The 22,943-nt window shown below is 36.9% G+C and overlaps 1 protein-coding gene across 1 annotated transcript in view; it reads left to right on the forward strand.

The window, feature by feature from the left end:
- The window catches only part of SLC24A4 (solute carrier family 24 member 4), a 247,227-nt gene that overhangs the window by 188,903 nt on the left and 35,381 nt on the right, over positions 1-22,943 (forward strand). Inside the window, exon 13 of the mRNA XM_074236269.1 lies at positions 12,010-12,196. Coding sequence (XP_074092370.1) covers positions 12,010-12,196 — 187 coding nt within the window. The remainder of the gene's footprint in view (positions 1-12,009; positions 12,197-22,943) is intronic.

The following is a 22,943-nucleotide window of genomic DNA, read 5'->3' on the forward strand; positions in this document are numbered from 1 at the left end:
CTCCAGTTTTCTAAGACTATAAATTGCAGAGGAGATGTTGATTTGCATTGGTGCAAATTTCCTTTACCAATGAGTTTCCTATACCCATGAAATCTCAGGTTCCATCTGCCCCATCACAGTATTAGAGTGAACCTATCTTCATTTCTCATCATTTGCCACTGAGCCCATCTCTTACAATCTGTGTAAGGTCACTTCCATCTCTAACATGTTTTAAGACCACTTCTAGCTCTAATACTATGGGCCAAGTGTCAAACTCAATTGGAAATGAGCACCACTAAACCATTGTTGCTTTTTTTTTATTCATATTTTTGTCATTTCTGACCCTTCAAGACCTATTTGGAGTTTAGGAAAAACAAAGATATTGGAGTGGTTTGCCATTTCCTTCTCCAGCTCTTTTCACAGAAGAAGAAGAGGCAAATAGTTAAGTGACTTGCCCCAGTTCACACAGCCAATAAGTGAAGCCAGATTTGAACTCATGGGTATGAGTCTTCCTGACCAGCACTCTATCCAACCTAGCCACTCCCCCCACTAAACCATACAAACTAGTGTCATTGCCAAAAAACCCATAGACATTATAGTCCACTAGGTCACAAAGAGTCAAATTCCCCTGAACAACAACAAAACTATACAAAAGGATCTATGGGATTGACTTCAAAAACCATAAACTAAGGGGCGGCTAGGTGGCACAGTGGATAGAGCACCAGCCCTGGAGTCAGGAGTACCTGAGTTCAAATCCGGCCTCAGACACTTAATAATTACCTAGCTGTGTGGCCTTGGGCAAGCCACTTTACCCCATTGTCTTGTAAAAACTTAAAAAAAACCCATAAACCAACATTCTCTGTGTTGTATTTTCATTTTTTTATTAAACTTGTCCTAAGTACATTTTAATCTGGCCACATTGGGAAACTTCTGAAAGTGTCTTATAGGTCTACCTGCCTGAGTTTGACACCTTTGCCTAGGGAAGAAAGATTATATAGTAGAAAGAACTTTGGATTTGAGATGAGAGAGCCTGGTGGTGCAGTATAATGAGACCAAGATTTACAGTTAGACAATCTAGGTTAAAATCCAGAATCAGCTACTTACTAAGTATTGTGTGGGCCTGTTTTCATCATTGTGAAATAAGATGGTTGAACTAGATCAATGTGTCATGGACCCCTTTGAGAGTCCGGTGAAGCCTGTGGAATCTTGAGAATAATTTTTGTTGCCTACAAATTCATGAATGAATGAGTTGCTCAATTTCAGTAAGAAATTAGTGAAATGTTTTCTCTCTTTTCCATGTCCCTGGAGCTCCCAAAATCTCACAATGCATCCCTTGGAGGGGATCCCAGGTCTTTTACAGCTCTAACCCTAACAGCATCTTGTGTTCCCACATGCTACTTAGTAAGGTTCTCTATCCTGGATCCTTACAATTCTTTGAACCATATTCCCTGGGTCACTAAAAAGGGGAATTCTTCAGCAAATCCCTTAATCCTTTTGTAACACAAGTACCCTTTCCTCCCTACCCTATTTTGCCCATTTTGTAAATTGAGTTAGTCATATGTCTTCTTTGAGCAGTGCTCACATCATAGAAATCCCCTAGGCTCCTTTTAAAAAACGAAATAAACTCTAGCTCCATTGCCACTTGATACTCCTGAAGGAGATTTAGATTTCCAAGCACCCAAAAGTGAAATGAAAGTATTTTTATGTACAAATTCCTCTTTCTTCTTGAAAAATGAAATGTCATCATAATAAAAGTTCACATTTATTTAACATTTGATAGGGTACTTTGCATATGTTAGTGTATTTAATCCTCAAAAAGCCTGGAGAGGTAAGATAGTATATTACCTCCCTTTTACAAATTAGGAGCCTCAGAGAGTGAACTGACTGGCCCAAGGCTGTACCTATGGTCAGTTTCACAACAAGGACTGAAGTCTAGGTTTTCCTAAATCAAAATCCAATACTCCTTTAACACTTCAGATGCATCTTTAAGAGATGAGGATTTTTGTTTTCATCAGATCCAGCCTTCCATGATGGCATCTTGGTGATGAATCATTTCCTGGGTTATCATCCCATACTGGAATAAATTAAAGGGAATTGATAAGAACATAGCAAATATTAACTCTTGTATAATGACTGTGATGGTGTAACAGTTCAAATAATCATAGAAATCTCCACATTGAAAGGAACCTCATAATTCATCTAGTCCAACCCATACCTGAATCTTCTGTAACAATATTTCCATCTGACTGGAATTTTATCTCAGAATCTGGGGCCATATGATCCCTGAGGTGGCATTTTATGGTCCTTTATTCTTTTTTAGAAGTGGTTTCAATAACCCTTTCTCTATCATCCTCAACAAGCAATCAATTTTTCCTCCTAATTAAGGCACTCATGTTTGGAAGCTCACTACCAATTAGTCAATCAATAAACATTTCTTACATACCAGCTACCACTGTGGTAATAAGCACAATCTATTCCACTCTGTGAGAAAGTGAAGATGTTGATATTTTTCATAGAAATGAGAGGGGGTGCGCAGTGTAGGGGAAAGAGAAGTAGTATTGAGGGCCTGTAGAAAATACACTTTTTTTTGAAGTGTTCCTTTTCTACCTTCTAAGTTATTAGTATATCCCAGGGCCCCCTCTCAGCTATTACTAGATTCATAATACTGTTGGAACACTCATCTATTCAAATTCACAGCTCTGAGTCCCAACTGATATATCTCTTTATACAACAAGAAGCCAAATGACAAATTAATTTAAAGCAAAAGGCATTTAATAAAAAAGAGACTGGCAATGTAATAGCAAGGAATTAAATAAGGTATTAAATCCTGCTAGCACCCATTCTGCTATAGAGGCCTCTCCCAGTAATGTTTTCCAGGAGATGTAGCTTCAGTTCCCAGGTAACCACTTTTGTAGCGATCTTAGGGATGCTGGTTTCTCTGCAAGGCAACTAAAGAGAGTTGTAGAAATTGAGTTTGATCTATCTTAGTAAATCAGCAGTACTTTGGGAACTACAAACATTGTCAGTGCCTCAAGATAAGGTACATAACACAATCCGACTTGGAAAGATATAGCAGAAGATGTCATTTTTCTTTGTTCTTTGTTCATAGCTTGACTTTCATGAATCTTTGATTCCCCAATCTTTCAAATTACCTATTTAAAGTGCATCAACCCAAGCAGACACTGAGGGGTGTCCCACATAATCCTCGGGGACATGTGGTTCAAAGAGAATTCCTTCTAATATGAGCCCTCTAATGGGGCTCTCAGCTCTAGTCATTGTGGAAACATATGATCTACACACAAACACTGTCCACCAGTATATCAGAAATAGGAAAACTCATCACTGGGCAAGAAACATTTGACCCAACTCATTGTCTGTAGAGACTATTATACCAGCTTAATAAATGTTTTTTTAATCTCCTATCATGTCTAAGTGATTTAATTAGGATACCTTGCTAGAATCCTTTTATCAGGATAGAGTAATAAAATGACAACTGGTTGAGCTAAAGGATATCTGGAAGTCCAATAAAGAAGGGCCAAGCAACCTTAATGACCTCCTGAAAATTATCAAGTGCTAAGAGACCAAATAAGAATGATCCAGGCAAAAACAGCACTGAATGGGGAGCTAATTCCAAAAGAACCATGGGAGATGTTTATTAACAATTTTATATTACCTCAGTCAGGTGGGACATACTATACTTATAAATTGCTTAGCACAAGATCATCCCTGTCCTGTTGAGAAAAATAATACATGCATGTAATTTAGGATACTAGGCTGGAATAAAAACCACGGATTCTCACCTGAGGAAAAAGGAGTGGTTTTTAAAATTGGGATGCAAGTAAACAAAAATCAAAGGTCTGCCTGGTCAAGTTGGTACAGAAGCAGATATTTTAAGCCAGAAAGGTTGACACAGCTCCAGGAGGCAATGTATCAGTAATATCTGCAAATTTGACAATTTTAGATATAACCTACCTCAAACTTTAAGGTAGATTGTCCTGCCCCCCAATAGCTCAGGCCCTAAATTAGCTCTACCTCCTTCTAATTGAGTTTCAACTGATCAGTTTCACTGATAATTCACCATTTTAATCATTTTTGGTATTTGCTAGATCTGTGGTTTCATTATGTGAATTAGATCTGGAGAATGGATGAGTAAAACTTACAGGTGCTCAAAATAAGAAATCCCTAAGGCCATTCTTCTTTGAACAAATTTTGATTAAGTACAATTTTATATCAGAATTTTTGCCTTCCACAATTCCACTGAACTATAGGTAGTAGCTGCAGGACAATTGTTGTTATTTATTAAGTACCTTATATATGTCTTGAAATATTTGACCCTTACATATATCCTGAAACATGTGCCTCTGTCCCTGGCTATAGGGAAATGTAGTAATATTGTCTGTATGAACACAAATCAATCAATCAGTCAATGTGCATTTTTTTGTGCATATGCATTTGCAATGATAAATTATTCTTTATGATGCTATGAACCAGATACAAGGACAGGCTTCCACTGACCCAGAGTATATATCGAAAACAACAATAGCATTTAGATAATAAAATGAAAACAATGAGTTCACATGGAACTTTAATGGTGGCAACTAGGCAGACCCTCTGGTCAATGTCATAGGCCAGACATATGATAGCTGTGTGACCCTAGGTAAGTCACTTAACCCTATTGTCTCTGTTTTCTTATCAGTAAAATGAGCTGGAAAAGGAAATAACAAATCATTCCAGTATCTTTGTCAAAAAAAATCCCAAATGAGGTCACAATGAGGACTACTAAAATGATAACAAAAATTGTGTTTAAGTAGGAGGTAACTGAAACTTTCTTCCAGAGATCTTATGATTTGTAGCAACCAGCACAGAAAAGAAGTTCGGTGTATTCTTTTTTAGGTATTTCTGGGTTTAGAGATGCTAACAATCAAATTACACTGGGGGGGGGGGGGTTAGAGATGTTAACAGTCAAAAAAAGGTAGATCCACCAGGGAATATGATGTCATTTCTGAGGACTTGGGACAACAGAGACTTGGGTTAGCAATAGGGACATTTTATTCAACTTTACTCAAATGACTGGTATGTAAATGCAAATAGGAAATGACTCTCAGGATATAGGAGTATGGAGAAGAAGACAATGCAATGGTCTTCCACCATGAAATTCTTGGCATTACAAACAGGTGCAGAAAAACATGGTGTCCTGGTGAAAGACTATGGGAAAAGTGGGTAGGATGGAAATAATCTCAGTTTATGGAAGTAATTTGGAAAAATCAGCACATGTCTCTTTATAGTTTCTTGAGGGGGGAAGACAAGTTGTGGTAAATTGGAAACAGATGGGAACAATAATTACCTGTTTGAGAAGAAAGATAATGACATTGAATACCTTCCTTAGAGGAGATTTTTGAACTGCACAATCTGTTTAGGCTCAAGTGTTTAGGCAAATCCATTAGTAGTTAAGGAGTAGACCAACAATTCCTGTTACAATGAAGAATGGTTGGCACTAGTGTCCGTTGCTGCTAGAAATTTCAAAATTTATTTCCCACAGTTCCAGGATATCCAGATAAATCCATAGAATCACATATCTCAACTTTCAAATGAGATCCCTTCTCAATAAGTTGGTAGGAGGACAAGGGCTAAGTAAGAAGGCCTATTTATTGGGCACCAATAGATATTGAGTAGGGACAGATACTAGATGAGGATTCAGCATTCATAATTTTAGGAGATGTCTTAGAGAATTCAGAGGCTTTCAGAGTGGAGTGAGAAGTTCCAGTGACAAATTGGAGCATTGTAATATATAAGACCAGATTTTAGTGTATAAGGACTGTGGGAGTGTTGCTATCCCAGTCATTTACAGCAGCATTTCTCAAAGAAACTAAGACCATTTCAGGGGGATCTATTAGAGCAAAACGATTGTCATCAAAACACTAAAACATTATTTGCCTATTAAAATACCACTCCCTTTTTCAACGTCATATCTGTGTGAGGTCAGATTTTCTTCATATACTTTAACTGAAGCAAGGTATCACAACAGATTGAAACAGAAGCAGGTAGGACAATCCAGCTGTCTTCTATTAAGCCATACATTAAAGAGATTTACAAAAATATGTAAAAAACAAAACCACTTTTACTCTTTTTTGTTGTGGAAAATAGGGTTATTTTCATTTTTAAAATATGCCATTTTAACATATAATAGATTTATTTTTGGTATTTTGAGTGAATTAATATTTTTATAATATTTCTGTTTTCATTTCTAATGGTAAAAATAATCAATAAATATCACCACATAAACAAAGCATTAACCAACCACATAATATAAATAAAAGCTCTCTAATCTCAAAAATTTTAAGAGTGTAAAGAGGTCTTGAGACCAAAAAGTTTGAAAATCACTAGTCTAGAATACAGTATTTTGGGCCTGGAAGTTGGAAGTTGGTTGGAATAGAATCAGAAAAAAACTATGTTCTTTCTAATGTTTATAAATATATGAGAGCAGGGGCAGCTAGGTGATACAGTGGATAGAGCATCAACCTTGGAGTCAGGAAAACCAGAGTTCAAATACAGCCTCAGACACTTAATATTTACTTAGCTTGGCCAATTCACTTAACTCCAGTGCCTTGCAAAACACACACACACACACACACACACACACACACACACACACACACACAGGACTTTATGAATATTCATGGATGGTGAATGCATCACTATTTAATAAGCACCTACTATGTGACAGGCAATCATGTCAAAGTGCTGAATGAAACCTTTAGCCACCAACTACATTGACAGGGCTTCCTCTCTGTAGTTCCTCTTTTGACTAGTGAGATGAGTCTATTGGAACCCTTTAAGGACACTAAACACATCCTAATGTTTTGTTTTTACTTTTTTCCTTTTGGTGAATTTTGTAATTCAAATAGAAAATTATTTGATGTTTAAATTCTTTATTACACTTATCACATACATAGGGTTTCTCTACTTTGTGTGCCCTTTGATGTTACAAATGATGGAAATTTATATTCCTTTCTACTTATGAGAAGGTCAGGACAATCTGTTCTGGGTTTTTCCCACTTGCAGTGATGATCCTTATTGTCATAATTATAAACTTAGAATTAGAGAATTTTAGTATTCTGATAGACTAAGCTGATTATGCCCCCAGGGTCTGTCTATATTCACTCAATTATGATTATTATTTTTTATCTTAATAGTATTTTATTTTTCCCAATTATATGTACATAGTTTTCAATATTCATTTTTGCAAAGTTTTCTCTCTCCCTCCCCAAGACAGAAAACAATCATGATTACTATTTTAAGGTTGTCTTTGAGCCCGTAACTGTGACACTTACAACCTGGACCTGTACTGGGCCATCAGCTTGGCTTGCCTGGTCTGATAACACTACTGCAATAGTACTAAATTGCTGCTAACTGTAATTTAGTTAAAGCCTTATCTCTTCCTCCAATTATAGCATCCCAAAGTTTCTCCCCAAGATTTAGCCCTTGGATGGATGATCTGTTAATCTGCTTGCTATTCACCCTAATTTTGTTTTAAAAGTACTTCTTAGTCCAGTTTGTCTTTATGGGTAATGTGATAAGAAAAACCATGGCTTAATCCTTCTCATCTATCAAAAGGCTACTGATTTGAAGGTCAGTTGTTGACTACAAAAAGTGCTGCACAGTTACACCGAGCTTAACAGATCTCATTGATTATTATTGGCCCAAGATAGGTGGCAACAATTTATAATAGTTCATAACTACTTTAAGTTTCTCTTGATCTTCTGTAATCTCAAGGAAACTTTTTGGATCAAATTGTAAAGTCACCCAGTTTCCAAGGGACATGAATAATAATGACATTGCTCTCAGAAATTACAATCCAGGATTCGAAGTGCAAGAAGGTTTAAAGCATGGGTTCAAAGATCTCAGCAATGGAAGTTGTAAGGTCGAAGAATTGAGGACAGAGAGATTGAGATTGGGAAAGGAAGCAAAAGAGATATTGGGAGAGAAGATACAGTCTGCTACAGTAGTGTTAAGGGGTTAAGGTCCAAAGACAATGATAGTGGTACTTTGTAATTAGGTTAAAGAGGATGGAAGAGATATATGATGCTTAAAAAGTTTGAGAGATATAGTTTCTGGGAAATTAGTCATTTTATTAATCATGATAGTGAATAATTAATAAAAATGATCAGTAACACTCTCCAATGCTGAAGACCTCCTCATGGAACCCATTCAATACTTATATGCCCTTGGAAGAGTGAGTCTTTCTGAGAGTTCCTGTCAACTCTGATGGGTTAACAAGAAATGAGAGAATGAATATTATAATGAGAAGTGAATTTATTCTTATGAGGGATTGGGGGATGTGACTTTGATTATGTCATTTACTTTCAGATCACCCCCCAGCCTTAGGCAATCTAATCAAAAAATTTATCCTCACTCAAGTCTGAATAGAACACAATGGGTCAGAATTCACCTCAGATGAAACTCTTTGAAAGGTTTTATAGTTGCAACAATTCCACCTTGATGAAATAATCTAGGTGGGATAAATTTTTGGAAAGATCAGGCATCTCCTCAATAATTTGTTGTTTAATAATCATTTCTCTCCCTTGAGCAAGTCACTTGACCCCATTGCCTCACAAAATGACAACGCAACAAAATAATAATAATAATCATTTCTCTCAGAGGGCATTGTCTGATGTGAATTCTTGTAGCTTTTATTCCTGGCCTCATTTTTATATTTAAAAGCTTCTCGATACCAGATGAAAAAGGTCCCATTAGGCATGTTCCACTTTTTGACATAAAAATCTGGAAAGCTCCCAAAAATATACTGTTTTGTCAACATCAAATGGTCATTCCACCAGGAATATTGTAAAGGGGTTGTCTTTGATATGGCAATTCCACCCATTCAGAATTATAAATCTTGGAATAATGATAACCAAAAATATAATAAACTGGAGATCCCTTGGAGGGAACTGGAAGTTCATTGGGATGACCTGTTCCCATCACAAGAACAAAAAAAAAGCTTACTCAGAGTGCTCACTTAGCACTTTTCAACCTGCAGATCATGTCACCAAAGAAAGGTTTGCCATAAGCAGGCATGGCTATCACTGAGGTTACACAGTGCTCATGATTAGGTTCTACCCAAAGTGAGGGTGAGAGTTACCAAATAGACAGCTTATATAAAAATAGGTATACAAACAGAGAGAAGGAACAATCTTGCTAATCTGCAAAGGCATACTACTTGAGCCTTCAGATTCTGAATGGGATGTCTTTTGTAGCAAGTACCCAGAGGCTGATGGGAGCCCCTGATGTATTGCCTCAGGAGGTACCAAGCTCCTTCCCTATTCTCTTATATACATAGTCAGGTAGAGAGATGATACAGATGTCCTTTGCACAAAAACTTCCACTTCCTAAACTGAGGTCTGGTTAAGGGACCCAAACGTCTCTCTACAGGATTTCACTCAAAAAAATTAGCTGGCACAGAAACAGAGACAAAAAATGAAAAAGTTCCTTCCAAATTATTGAGAGAGAGAGAGAGAGAGAGAGAGAGAGAGAGAGAGAGAGAGAGAGAGAGAGAGAGAGAGAGAGAGAGAGAGAGAGAGAGAGAGAGAATCCAGATGCTATAGCCAGCCTTCCTTTATTAGAGATTTTAAATTGGGTATGGTACCAGAGGTAAGGGCAGCCTGAAGCATCTACTAACTTGTTTCATGTGTTGGACTGCTGGCCATTGCACCAGAATCTGTCATGACAGCAGTTTAGGACCCAGATCAGAGGAAACTTTATTTAGACATACAGAGTTATAGAAGGATTCAGAAGACTGAATCCTCCAGAACTGAATTCATGGAAAAGGCCATTTGTTTCTCTTTCTAATTGACCTTGCTATCAGGATGTCAGGATTTGAGTTGAGATATTCCCAAATTCCAACAAATACATGTGACTTTGATAAGTTCTCAAAATGTAATCTCTCAGCAAGAAAAGACTTTGTGTCAGGTCTCCCACAAAGATCATCATTCCGGTTCAGACCTTCATCACCTCTTGCCTACACAATTGCATTTGCTTCATGATTGGCCTTCCTGCCTCAAGTCTCTCCCCTCTGCAATCTGTGGTACACAAAGATATCATATTGGTATCCTAAAGCACAAATCTAATCATCTTACTCCTCTGTCCAAGAAGCTTCTGTAGTTCCCCTTTGCCTTTAGGTTAGAATGCATGCTACATTCAAAAGTTTGGCATGTAAAGGCTTTCTCATTCATCCCAGTCTGAGTTTCCTGGCTAATTGCATGTCTTGGCATCACCTCCCTGATGTCATGATCCTTTTATGGAGAACAAAGGACAAACAACAACAATGGTACTGTCCATCATACACTCTATGTTTTAGCCAAACTGGCCTGCTTACTGTATCCTTTCATGACATTTCTTCTCCCCTACTGGGCCTTTGTCTAAGGATATTCTTTGTGCCTGTAATGTTATCACTCCTCAATTCTGCCTGCTGGAACTCCTATCTCCTTCAAAAGACCTTTCCCAATTTCCCTAGGTACTAATGTTGCTCACCAAATTACTATATATCAGTTTTGTATTTATCATATATTTATTTATCTATAAACATACATTTGCATATATAAATATTATCTATCAGTTAATTATGTATATAAGTAAATAAAGGTATAAAAACGGACATGTTTAGCATCTGGATATGTATACATATGTAGGTGGATGTTTTTACACACACACACACATCCTCCTTGAAGAATATAACTTTGGTTATATGAATTATATGAATATATATGAATATAACCTCACTCTTGTATTTGGATCCCTGGCGCAGTGCCTGTCTAGCAGAGTAGGCCTTCATATAACTTTTGGTAGTTGTCTTAATTTGCCACCATTTCTTTGCCACCATAGGAGGGGTTGTAATATGGTTTACAAACAACTCAGCAAAGCTGTACAACTCTTTTCATTGGGCCACATTCAGACTAAGAGCCACATGACATGATGGGAAATTGGACTTGAAATCAGGAGATCTAAATTCAAATCTTGACTTGGACCCTAGAACTTTGTGACCACTGAAAGTTACTTTATATCTCTGTGCATCAGCATACTTTTTTTATAAAATGAGAATAATTATACTTAGACTATCTATCCCTCATTTTCACTTATCACAGAGAAGGAAATGGAACCAATAGGCAACTGGTAATTTGTCCCTAAAGCTCAGGGGAGAGATTAGAGCTGGAATTATAGTCATATAGTTTGAGGAGCCCTCTGAGGGGAACTTATAATTAAACCCATGACATCTGAAGAAGATGGGCCAGTCACTCATTAAGATTCCAATGATATCCTCACTATTTAAAGAGAAATCAACAAATACCTACAATATACTGAGTAGATCAATTTGATGAATCAGGAACACAACCACTATTGGTTACTGCCCTGTGACTCTGGACTGGTCCTACCTCATCTACAAAATAGGGGAGTTAAACTAGCTCTGAAGTCTCTTCCAATTCTTAATCATAAATTTCTGTGTCCTTAGAGATCAAGGATTCTTATTCTTAACCAGGAATCTTAAACTTGAGAAAGAGGCAAAGAGAAGGAAGAAGTGAGAGAGCGATGGAGAGAGTTTCAAAACAATTGGTTTCATTTGTAATCTCATGTATTTTATTTTACATTTAACATTATTCTGAGGGGAGGTCCTAAGGCTTCACCTAACTGTCAAAGGGGTCCAATATATACATACATACATACACTCCTAAAAAAATGTTAAGAATTCCTGAAGTCCAATTAACCCCTTAATCTTTTGAAGGAGTAAACCAGGGGACAAAGCAAATATAAAACTATTGCATGAAATTTTTTCAAGATGAGAATTAACCAACCCAACCAAGTTGTCACAGAATTAGACTTCCAAGTATTTTGCATAGACTTTTCTGAGCCAAGGACAATTTAAGGTATTTGCAATCTTTTTATACCCCAAAGAAGAAGAAAGAGAAAAATAGGGAAGCAGGGTATTTGTGCTGCTCATCCTAGACCCAATTTTGTTTTTTTGTATTTCCCTCCCTGCAGCGCCAGAGACTGATTAACTCTGCCAATGGAGTGAGTAAACCACTGCAGAATGGGAAGCATGAGAACATTGAGAATGGGAATGTACCTGTGGAGAACCCGGAGGTGCAGGAACCTCAGCTACAGCAACAGGAACAGCCACAGCCTGAATCAACAGAAACAGATTTACTCTCCCCCTTTTCCATACCAGGTGAGTTCTGAGCAAAAGTCAAAAAAAAAAAGTTTCAATTTAATTTATATTTTTTCATTGAATAAAATAAAAAATCTATTTTCTCCCATTCCTATATCCCTCCACCTCAAACTGGGGAGGAAGAAAAACAAAACCTTGTATCAAATATGCAAAGTCAAAACATTCTATGTTTGCCATGCCCCCAAAATGTGTCTCAGTCCACTACCTTTTGATCAAGAAATGAATAATGCATTTTTCATGGTCCTCTGGAATCATGGTTGGTCATTATTGATAAGGGTTCTTAAATCTTTCTAGAGATTTGTCTGTATAATGCTGTTGGTGTGTAAATTGGTCTCCTGATTGAGAAGAATAAAATTTATGAATGATAGTGAAATTCACAAGGCATTGGTATGTACAAAGGAACAAAAGGTAGAATTGGGTCATTGTTTGGCCAGACCTTTAGTTAGATTACAGTTAAACCCAGAGGTTTGGGATGAAAGAACCAAGTTGACCAACATGGGTTCTCTTAAATACAGCTTTACAGATGGGCAGGGCAGCAGCCTGGTGAGCTGGAGGCCAGATAGCATTAAAAAAAAAAAAGGTAGTTGTATGAAATAGCTTCTACCTCCTCACAAGAGATGGGGTGACCAAAAGTTTATTTGAGAATAGCCCTGCTGACAGTTTTTTAAAATGAGTTTGAGGCAGAAGGGGTTATTCAGTTGTTTCAGTTGTGACCATCTCTTTTTCTTATTTTTTCCTGGCACAGATATTCAAGTGGTTTGCCTTTTCCTTGTCCAGCTTATTTTACAGATGAGGAAACCAAGGCAAACAGGGTGGAGTGATTTGCCCAGAGTCACACAGATAGTGTCTGAAATTAGATTTGAATTCAGGTCTTCCTGACTCCAGGCCTGGCATTGTGCCCTTTAGCTCTCTCCCCCCACCCATAGAGGGGGAAACCAGAAGCAGTGAAAAACCTAAATTCAACAGCATCATTTAGTAGACGTTTCTGTGATGGTGATAGAAAGCATATAAAGAACTTTCTATTCCCAAATGCTTGAGGAAAAGAAAAAAAGATCAGTTCGGTCTTTCCTGGTGTCTCCAATTATTAGTGATTTCTCCTGCCCTCAAATTACTTCCTTTCTTTGAGCTTCATTTTCTCTCATCTGTATAAAGATAATAATGTCACTTAAACTATTTACCTTAATGGTTGTTGGGAAGATAGAGTACTTTGTAAACTTCAGATACTGTGTAAATGGGACCTTCCAAGGCCTGGACCCTGAGGCTCCTGCTAAATCCCTATCACCCTTCAAGGCTCAAGTCAAATACCACTACCTACAAGAGGCCCTTCCCAGTTGTTAGCTCTCCCCTCCCTCATGAAATCACTTGGAATTTACTTCACATAGGTTTTGTATTCATAACTCTGAATTTGTGTCACAGCCCACCCCATAGAATGTAGGCTCCTTGAGGATACAGATTGTTTTTATGTCTCAGACATCAATCACAGTACTTGGTAAATAATAAACACTTGCTAAAAAGAAATAGATTAGATATAGATGATAGCTAGCTAGATAGATAGATATTTGCTGAATTGAATTGAATGTTTCATTTCAGACTCCCACACGAAAAAGAGCAATGAGTGAAAAACAGTTCTTTGACTGTCCAAACTACATAGCAAATCTAAAAGGAAGAAAAATGTCCATCTTAATTATGGCACAGGGAAAAAAAAACATAAATTAAAGAACTTTGTTCTCTATGGGTCAATGGTTCAATGAGTATTAAGCAATTCCTACTTTCATAAGCTCTGCACTAGTCACTCTAGAGAATTACAAAAATGATTAAAATATAATCCTTGTCTTCCTAGAGATTACAATCTCTCAGAAGCAGCTAGGTGATACAATGGGTCAGGAAGACCCATCAATTTGAGTTCAAATTTGACCTTAGATATTTACTAGCTTTGTGACCCTGGGCCAGTCATTTGACCTTTTTTCAGCCTCAATTTCCTCCACTATTAGGGGCAAAGTATACTGGAAAAAGAAATGACCACTCCTACATTCCACAAAAACCCCAAATGAATGAACCGAAATGAATGAACAATAACAAAAATAACATGATATATGTCAGTAACCATAATCTGAAAGTGAATGTGTACATGCATTAATAGGTAAATAAAGTACTAGGGAGTTTAAAAAAAAGAGTAATCATTGCTCACTTAAGGTTTCAGGGAAGGATTCATGGAGAAAGTTTCTTTTGAGTTGAATGACAATGAGTAAAACTTGGAGGCTGAGTGGCCATTCCAGTTGGCAGGAGCAACTTGAACAAAATGATGGGGTTGGGATAGGGATACTAAAGGGAAAAGAAGGTGACGTTTGTAAGGAATGGCTAGAGTATGTGAAAATAAAGCAGTAGGAGGAGATAAAGATGAAAGTTGGGATTCGAACCAAACATGTAGGACTTTTAATAGCAGGTGAAGAGATTAAATTAGAGACTAAATTAGGAGGTTGATTAGATACTATAAAATTTTTGACTAGAGAATTGGAATCTGTCCTAATCAGGGTTGGGATCTTCCTAAAAATGTTGCTGTTCTGGAAGCAATGTATGTCTGGATTGGAAAGAGGAGGAATTGGAGGTAGGTAGACCAGTTGGCTGACTATCAGGCTAATTCAAGTGAGAAGTGATGGAAGATCTGAGTTTTTGTTGGTTGAATGACAAGTTTAGAAGAAAGAATATGGAGATTTAAGAAAAGAGTGAAAGGAGAAGTGGAGCCACCACTTGTGACCTAGGAAGTCATGTTACAATGACCTATGGCCATGGCAATAGAGAAGAGTGAGAAATAGTTCAAAAAATAGAAATGACAAAATGAGCAACTAACTGGATATGGAGATTAACTCCAAACTCTAAAGAGCAAAATGCTTTCACTTCTTCACAGACTCACAACAAAAGTACACTAAAGGTGTACACTAGGTGGTGCAGTGAATAGAGCACCGGCCTTGGAGTCAGGAGTACCTGGGTTCAAATCCCACCTCAGACACTTAATAATTACCTAGCCGTGTGGCCTTGGGCAAGTCACTTAGCCTCAGGCCTTGAAAAATCTAAAGTACACTAAAAAAAAGTACACTAAAATCAGAATCCAATTAGAGTTACAAAAAGCAGCCCCATCCCTGCCTTCATTGTACTTTCAGCATAGTAAAGACCCTTATATTTTAGATGCATTTAGATGCAGATATGTTGGCTTTTGGACTCCCACAGAGTGTTAGCTACCTGTCTACTGAATATCTATTGGAACAAACCAGGACTAATTTGGAATTGTGCTTTAGAGAATCTCAATTTATATACTCCAAGACTACCACTAACTAAGGAAGCTGTGAAAGTAGTTTAGCATCAAATAGATTTTAACTTCCCCTTTAAAAAAAAAAGGAAAAAGAAACCACCCTTAAATTTCTTGTGGCCATTTGCAGTCTTACTTTGTATTACAAAAGGGCTCTTTGTTCCCAATTTCAAAATATTACTCTGCATAAATAAAAGTGCCCAGCAGGTAAGTGGGACCTAGGGATACAGTAATAGAGGCAGCTTTCAGCAGCAATGAAGAATGCAGGCCTGGATACTGTTGTTCTTTAAATGTTTTCTTCAAGATAAAGAAAAACTGAAACACTTTCATAAAGGAACAGTGGCACAGATGAGAAGTATGATTCAGAAAGCAAAAAGGGAGAATTGAAATGGGCAGTTTGAGGAGAGGTAAAATTCTAAACCTTTGTAGTTAATTTTACATTTTTATTACTCTAGTAATTTTCATGAAGAAAATTGCCTAATTATCAGATATTGCCTTGTCTTTACCAATAAGCCTAATTTTGGTTCTAGTTCTTACCCTAAAATGAATTAGTGGTATGACCTTAGGTTCCACATTCCTCATTTATAAGATGAGGGAGTTAGCATAAATTCAGAGTTCTTAACTTGGAGGTCCTTACTTTTTTTTTTAACCAACAATTTTTTTCTTTAATTCTCTAACTGAATATTCTTTAAAGCCACAAAATTGAGAAGAGTTTTAAAACCAAACAATCAGTTATATACTGGGATGGCATTTCAGAGGAGTGGGTTGAAACCAAAACAAAAGTACAGATTTCAATGAGTACCTTAAATGGATGAGAAAAAAAAATCTTTATTTCTGTATAATTGGTTTCCTTTGTAATTCTATGTACTTTATTTTATGCATTTAAGAAACAATATTTTGAGAAGAGATCCCTAGATTTTTTCAAGATCACCAAAAGAATATGACCCCCTCAAAAAGTCATAATCCCTGACCTGTTATAATTTCTAAGGTTTCATCTAGCTCTAGCCTTCTATGTTCTTAGCTTCCTTCCAGCTCTGATATTTTTCGATTTTAGATTCCTTCCTGCTCTGACATTATGTGTTCTACTTTGTAACATTCTCCTAAGGTCCATCCTAACTCTGACAACCTAGTCTATGATACAGTGTTCTTTTTGAAGATTTAGAGCAAACATCATTCCATAGAATGAAATTCTGTTGTTTTGAAATATTAATAACTTCTAGATAATTGAAAGTAGCTGGGGGGGAGAGGAATGGGGGATAATATTTAATCCATCTCTCAGCCTGCCTTCTCTCTTTGAAAATGGAAAAGAGAAGCCATCATTTTTTGTGAGCTTAATTCCATACTTGAAGGAATTAACAAAGTGAACTTTAGTAGATCTACAAAATAACTTAATTTCAGAAACATGAAAAAAATATTGCTAACTCCATATTTACAGAACTACAAATGCTGTTATCCTTGACTTTGCATACTAATGAAGGTATAGAATGACTCATGCACTTAAATTTAATCATGTCTATGAAAAATGAAAGTTTACCTTAGTTTTATAAAATTATAGATTTAGTGTGGGAAGGACCTTAGAGACCATCTGGTCCAGTCCCTCTCATTTCACAGATGAGAAAATTAAAACCCATTATAATTGGTTCACTTATTAGCTGTGTGACCTTAAGCAAATCATTTGATTTTTCTGAGCCTCAGTACCCTCATCCAGAAAATGGAAGAATAAAACTCACACTGCCCATTTCCTTGAGTTGTGAGACTCAAATGATATAAAAGTGATAAATAAGATCCTTTTTAGAAAATGCTTTTTTTGTTGTTGAATCATTTCTAACTGTCCATGACTCCCTTTGGGGTCTTCTTGGCAAAGATAGTGGAGTGGCTTGCCTTTTCCTTCTCCTGCTCATTTTATAGATGAGGAACTGAGACAACCAGGGTTAAATGACTTGTTCAGGGTCACACAACTTTTATCTGTGGCTGGATCCAAGTTGATGAAGATGAGTCTTTTGATTCCAAGCTTCATGCTCTTATCTACCATGCCACCTAGATGTCCCATGGAAAAATGTTCTGCAATTAATCAATAAAATTTTATGAGGCACCTACTAAGCATTTCTTAAATGTGAGCTGATATTGTTGAGGTTCGCATCCCCAAAATATTGGAATTTGGCATAAGATGTCTGAGAAAGAATTCAAAAGACATGTGCTCTCTTGGAGGCATATAGGGATTTCATTGGGTACTGTGATGGCACAGTGGACTGAGATGGGAGATAACTCTAAGCAAAGAGGAATTTGACAATCTCATTTATATAGGGAGAGAAGAAGGAAGAAGAGAGAAAATGATCTCAGATAAATTTTTGTCTATTTGAAGTGAATGTCAGAAGTTGCTGCCACTAAGGGATAGTCAGAAGGAACAGAACTTGTGTTTAAGTTATAAACATGTTTGTTAAGAGGGATTTTGGAAAATCAAAGAACCCAGGTGCTGATAAGTGATCAAGTTCTCTAGGCAGAACCTCCTGTAAAGTAAAAGGGTAAAAATAACTCTGAGCAATGGGCCCTGATAACAAAAAGGCCTTGGGTAAAAGCAGAGCTAGGGTCTACAGAGCCAGTGATTAAATCATAGCTAGAATTCCCCATCCTAGCAAGGACTTTTGGGGAAGGTGCTCCTTTACTGGAATCCCCCATAAAGATCATTATGATGATGATTGCTATAAATGGCTCATGAACACTTAGTCCAGAGTGATTAAATTTTTTTTTTTATTAAGACATCTTAATAAATGGCACACCTGTCTTAAGGGGAGAAGGGTCAAGGAATCCTGGAAATATTAGGTCTTTTATGCACTTTGAAAGGCTTTGTTCCTGCTTGCCAGTCATTGGCTGGGGTCACAAATCTAATTGATACATTGGTCCCCACAAGTTTTTCCTGCCCTACTCTTTATACAAAAGAGCAAGAACAGCTACCTCCTCGAGCATGCACAGAGAAGGAGGAAAACCCTAGGTTAACAACTCAGAACTAGGTGGGGCAGATCTGGTGTAATCTTCCATTTTGATCAGATTGAAGCTAAATCTTTTGTCTCACATACCTGTCCCTAGGCACAAGCAGACTGCAATATTTGTAATGTAAACTAATAATCTCCCTTCTTGTAAACCCCAAACAACCCCCATATTCCTCAAAGTGATGACTTTAAAGTCCCTTCTAGCTGTAGCATTCTTTTAGTTTGTTGGCTAGTCACCTACAAGGGGCATTGGCACAAGATAGACAATCTTTCTGCATACAATACAGAAAGGTAATGTGATGCAAAAGGTTGACATGGTTTATGAGTAATTAATAGTTTTATTAATCATGCAAGAATTAATGCCAAAGACCCATGAATAGGGCCCACTCATTTTATATGCCCTTGAAAGAGTGGATGTTTCTGAGGGTAGCAATCCACTCTTATTGGTTAACAATAAGAAAAGTGACTGTTATAATGAAAAGTGGATTCATTCTAATGAGGGACTGGGGGCCTCTCTCACTCTCACTCTGGGACCACCTCCAGCCTCAGGCGATCTAAACAAAGGATCCACCTCTATTCACACCTGGCTGAGTGGAATACAATGTGCCAGAATTCACCTTATATTGAATTCTTGGTAAGATTCTCTAGTTGGGTGGAGTATGCTACTCAGGATCAAAAGTGGATTCCTGGAATTTGAGTAATCTCATCCATCAACAATTGTCCTTCAGCTCAATGTAATTCAATAATTGATTATTAATATACAAGAGAAAAATAATCTTTTCTCCAGTAATCCTAACCCAGAGAAAGAATGCCAGATAGAAATATTGTGGGAACTTGACCTTCATTATATATATTAATATATATTTTTCTTTTCAATATAAATCTTGTATCCCCTTCTAGAATGGCATATAATAAATTTGTTAAAATGAACTGCCCCAGGAAGTAATAACAATACATACACTAATGCATGGATACATGCATGGATACATGCATACATAAAGTCTGTCAGTCAACCAACAAGCATCATTTATTAAATGCTTATGATGAGGGCTGTGGATAGAGCACTGGTCCTGGAGTCAAGAGTATCTGAGTTCAAATCCATCCTCAGACACTTGATATCTACTAGCAGTGGGACCTTGGGCGAGTCACTTTATCCTGATTGACTTGCATCCAGGGTTATCTCCAGTGGTCCTGATTCATATCTGGCCCCTGGACCCAGATGACTGGAGGAGAAAGTGAGGCTGGTGACTTAGCATAGCCTCCCTTACTCTAATCCAATTCATGCATTTGTCATGGCATCTCCTCCCTGATGTCATGGTCTTCTTCTAGAATAAAGAACAAATGTAACAACAGCAACAACTATGTGCAAAGCAAAGACTCTCCTTGTGATCAAGAAGTTTGCAGTCTAATGGGGGAGAAAGCATGCAAAAAACAGTACACAAAAGATTAATAAAGCATTTCATAAATGTAAACTCCCATCACTGATGGGGTATTTATGCAAGGCTGCCCGTTATCTTGGCTATTTTAGATAGAATTCATCCTCCAAGAAGGGGCTTCAGATGACCACTGAAGACCCTCCCAATTCTGGAACTCCAGGGTTCTAGTTATTCTCTGATACAAAGGATGACACATGTCAGGTTGCCCCTCTCGCAAGTTGACATGTATTGGCAACCCATAGAAGCCTCCAAGCTATATGTGTGTTCCTAGTCCTGGACAAGACTGAAGCCATGGATTACCTAAGGAAGGATTAAAATATAGGCACAAATAGAAATTGAACTTATCATGATGGCAGCTCTTTACTTCCTTCACTCAACAGTGAAGCAGAACTTAGAGCAGTGGGAGGAAGTACTAGGGTGGAAAATTTGGGCTTGTAAATATTGGAATTATTCAGAAGCAGATAGATCATGCCCATGATCACATGTGCAGTGGATAAACACCAGACCTGGAGTCATCTTTCTTGAGTTCAAATTTGGCCTCATACCAGCCATGGGATCCTGGACAAGTCACTTTACTGTTTTTGCCTTAGTTTCCTTATTTGTAAAATGAGCTAGAAAAGGAAATGGCAAGCCACTTCAGTATCTTTGGCAAGAAAACCCCAAATGGGGTAACAAAAAGTTGGACACAAATGAAAATCAACTCAATGACAATTGAAAGTAATACAACATGTGACATTTGACAACATTTAATCTAAAGTCAAATTGTCTCTTGTTTCGAAATCATTTTAAGTAAGCAACTAGCTATAAGGTTGTCCCACAGGATATGGTAAATGATTTGGATGGATAAATGAAAGATGTCTATAGTTAATGCAAAACTCCAAAAGTTTATCCAGAAGAATATTTTGAATTGAAAGTAAAGGGAAGAAGGAAGAAAAGGAAGCAGGCAATGATTAAACTATTTTGGAAACCTGTGGAGTTCATTTTCCTACCTTCCTGAAAATGGCAAGACTTGAGTTGGTTTGGCTTCTAAATTTGTTGTTATTCAATTATGCCTGATTCTTCATGACCCCAGGCCCTTCTGTGCTCCACGGTCTCCCAAAGTCATGCTCTAATAGCATTCATAATTTATCAAGCATTTGTTCATCAAACTGGTGTTTTGGGAAATAGCCCACTCCAGTAATAAAAATCAAGAGACCCAGGTAGACTCTGGGCTGCCAATTCTAGCTATAAAGCTTAAGATATGAGACTAAACTAAGAACTATATATGCTAAAAACAAAATATAGCTTAGCTACCTAGTCTAAAATTGGTCACATTGATATTGTACATAGGTATGGAGAAAATTGCCTCCTTTCTTAAAAAAGAGATTAAAGATTTTTATAATTGTTTTTCATCAAATTTCAATGTTTTGTCAAATATTTAGATATTTAATTTGTAAAACAGTCTGCTACCCAGAAATTAGGGTACTGATTTAAACTTTTTTGAAGTCAAGTGATCAAGTACATTTATAATAAAAGTCAATTAAAAAAATAAGACAAGCTAGAGAGTGTATTTGGTAAATATGTCCAGATATCATAGAACTCAGAACACTTAGAAATTATGTGGGGGAACCGTCATAGAGAAACAGCTCTACACAACACTTCCTAGTCATATCCCAGCCTTTAAATTATTTTTGGTCATTCCAAATCTTTGAAGAAGCTGGAAAACTTTGAAACAGTCAGAATTCTCTTCTCTCTCTTTTTTTTTACAATTGATATCCTGGTGGGCTTTGTTCATATGGGATGTCAATTGGGACCTTAGTTCAGTACCTTTCCTCTTTCTAGCTCAGCTTACTCATCTTTAAAGTTTGGTGTTAGAACTAAATTCTCTAAAACACCTTCTGTCTCTAGAAAATTCTGATTCTAGGTTACTTATTGGTTTATATTAAAGTTTTAGCAGCATTTCTAAAGCTATCACTGCTGAAAGGGATCTCTCCATCTTCACATTCCTCAGATTCCTTTCCTTGAATTTTTTCCTTTGTCCTTACTGCTTCTCTCCCTTATATTAGGTATTTGAACAAGTGATAGATTTGATTGCAGAGAAATGGGTTAAATCTTGGTTCAACTAAGTAATCAAGTGTGACTTTAGAAAGTCACTTAACCTCACTGAACTCTAAACTTACCCCTAGTTTTTCTTTTCTTCTTGTTTGAATCATGTATCTTTACAAAGAAAAACCAATTTATTGATGTCTTAAGTTTTTACAATACTTGCATATTCCATTGTAGCTCTTCCTAAAGAATTATTCCTTATAATAAAGACTTTTTAAAAAGTAAAAAAAAAAAAAATAGTTCAGCAAAACTAATCATGTTAAAAAAAAAAGGCTGACATTAGATGAAATGTCCAAGTTTCATGATCTCCTATCTTTGCAAAGAGGAAGGGAAAGGAATCTTCTAATTTCTCTTCTTTGGAATCAAGGTTTATGGTCACTATCCTTTAACAGCATCCATAGTTTCCATTGCTATGTTGTGGTTCTTTTTCATACAATGACTACAAGTCATTGTGTATATTGATTTTCTGGCTCTGTTTACACTATTTTGCCTCAGTTCTATATGATCCATTTTTTGCATATATTGAGATTTTCCTCATTCATTCATTTCAATCATGTACAACTCTTCATAACCCTATATGGAATTTTCTTGGCAAAAGTAATGGAATGGTTTGCCATTTCCTTCTCCATCTCATTTGACAGATAAGGAAACTGAAGCAAATAGGATTAAGTGACTTGCCTGGGGTCTAACAGCTAGTAAGTGTCTAAGGCCTGACTACAGGCTTGGTTTATCCATTGTACCACCTTGCTGCCGTAGATATACTATTAAAAAGTGTTCCATGATAGTCAAACACCACAATTTTCTTAACTCTCTCTCAATGATTTACCTTGTATTTAATTCTTTGCCACTACAAAAAGTGTTCTGTTATACTTGAAATCTTTCTTTTTTATAACTGACTTCTTTGGGGTATGTGACCCAGCAGTGGAATCTGTAGT

This window comes from Macrotis lagotis, chromosome 4, assembly GCF_037893015.1.
Source record: "Macrotis lagotis isolate mMagLag1 chromosome 4, bilby.v1.9.chrom.fasta, whole genome shotgun sequence".
Classification (NCBI taxonomy): Eukaryota; Metazoa; Chordata; class Mammalia; order Peramelemorphia; family Peramelidae; genus Macrotis; species Macrotis lagotis.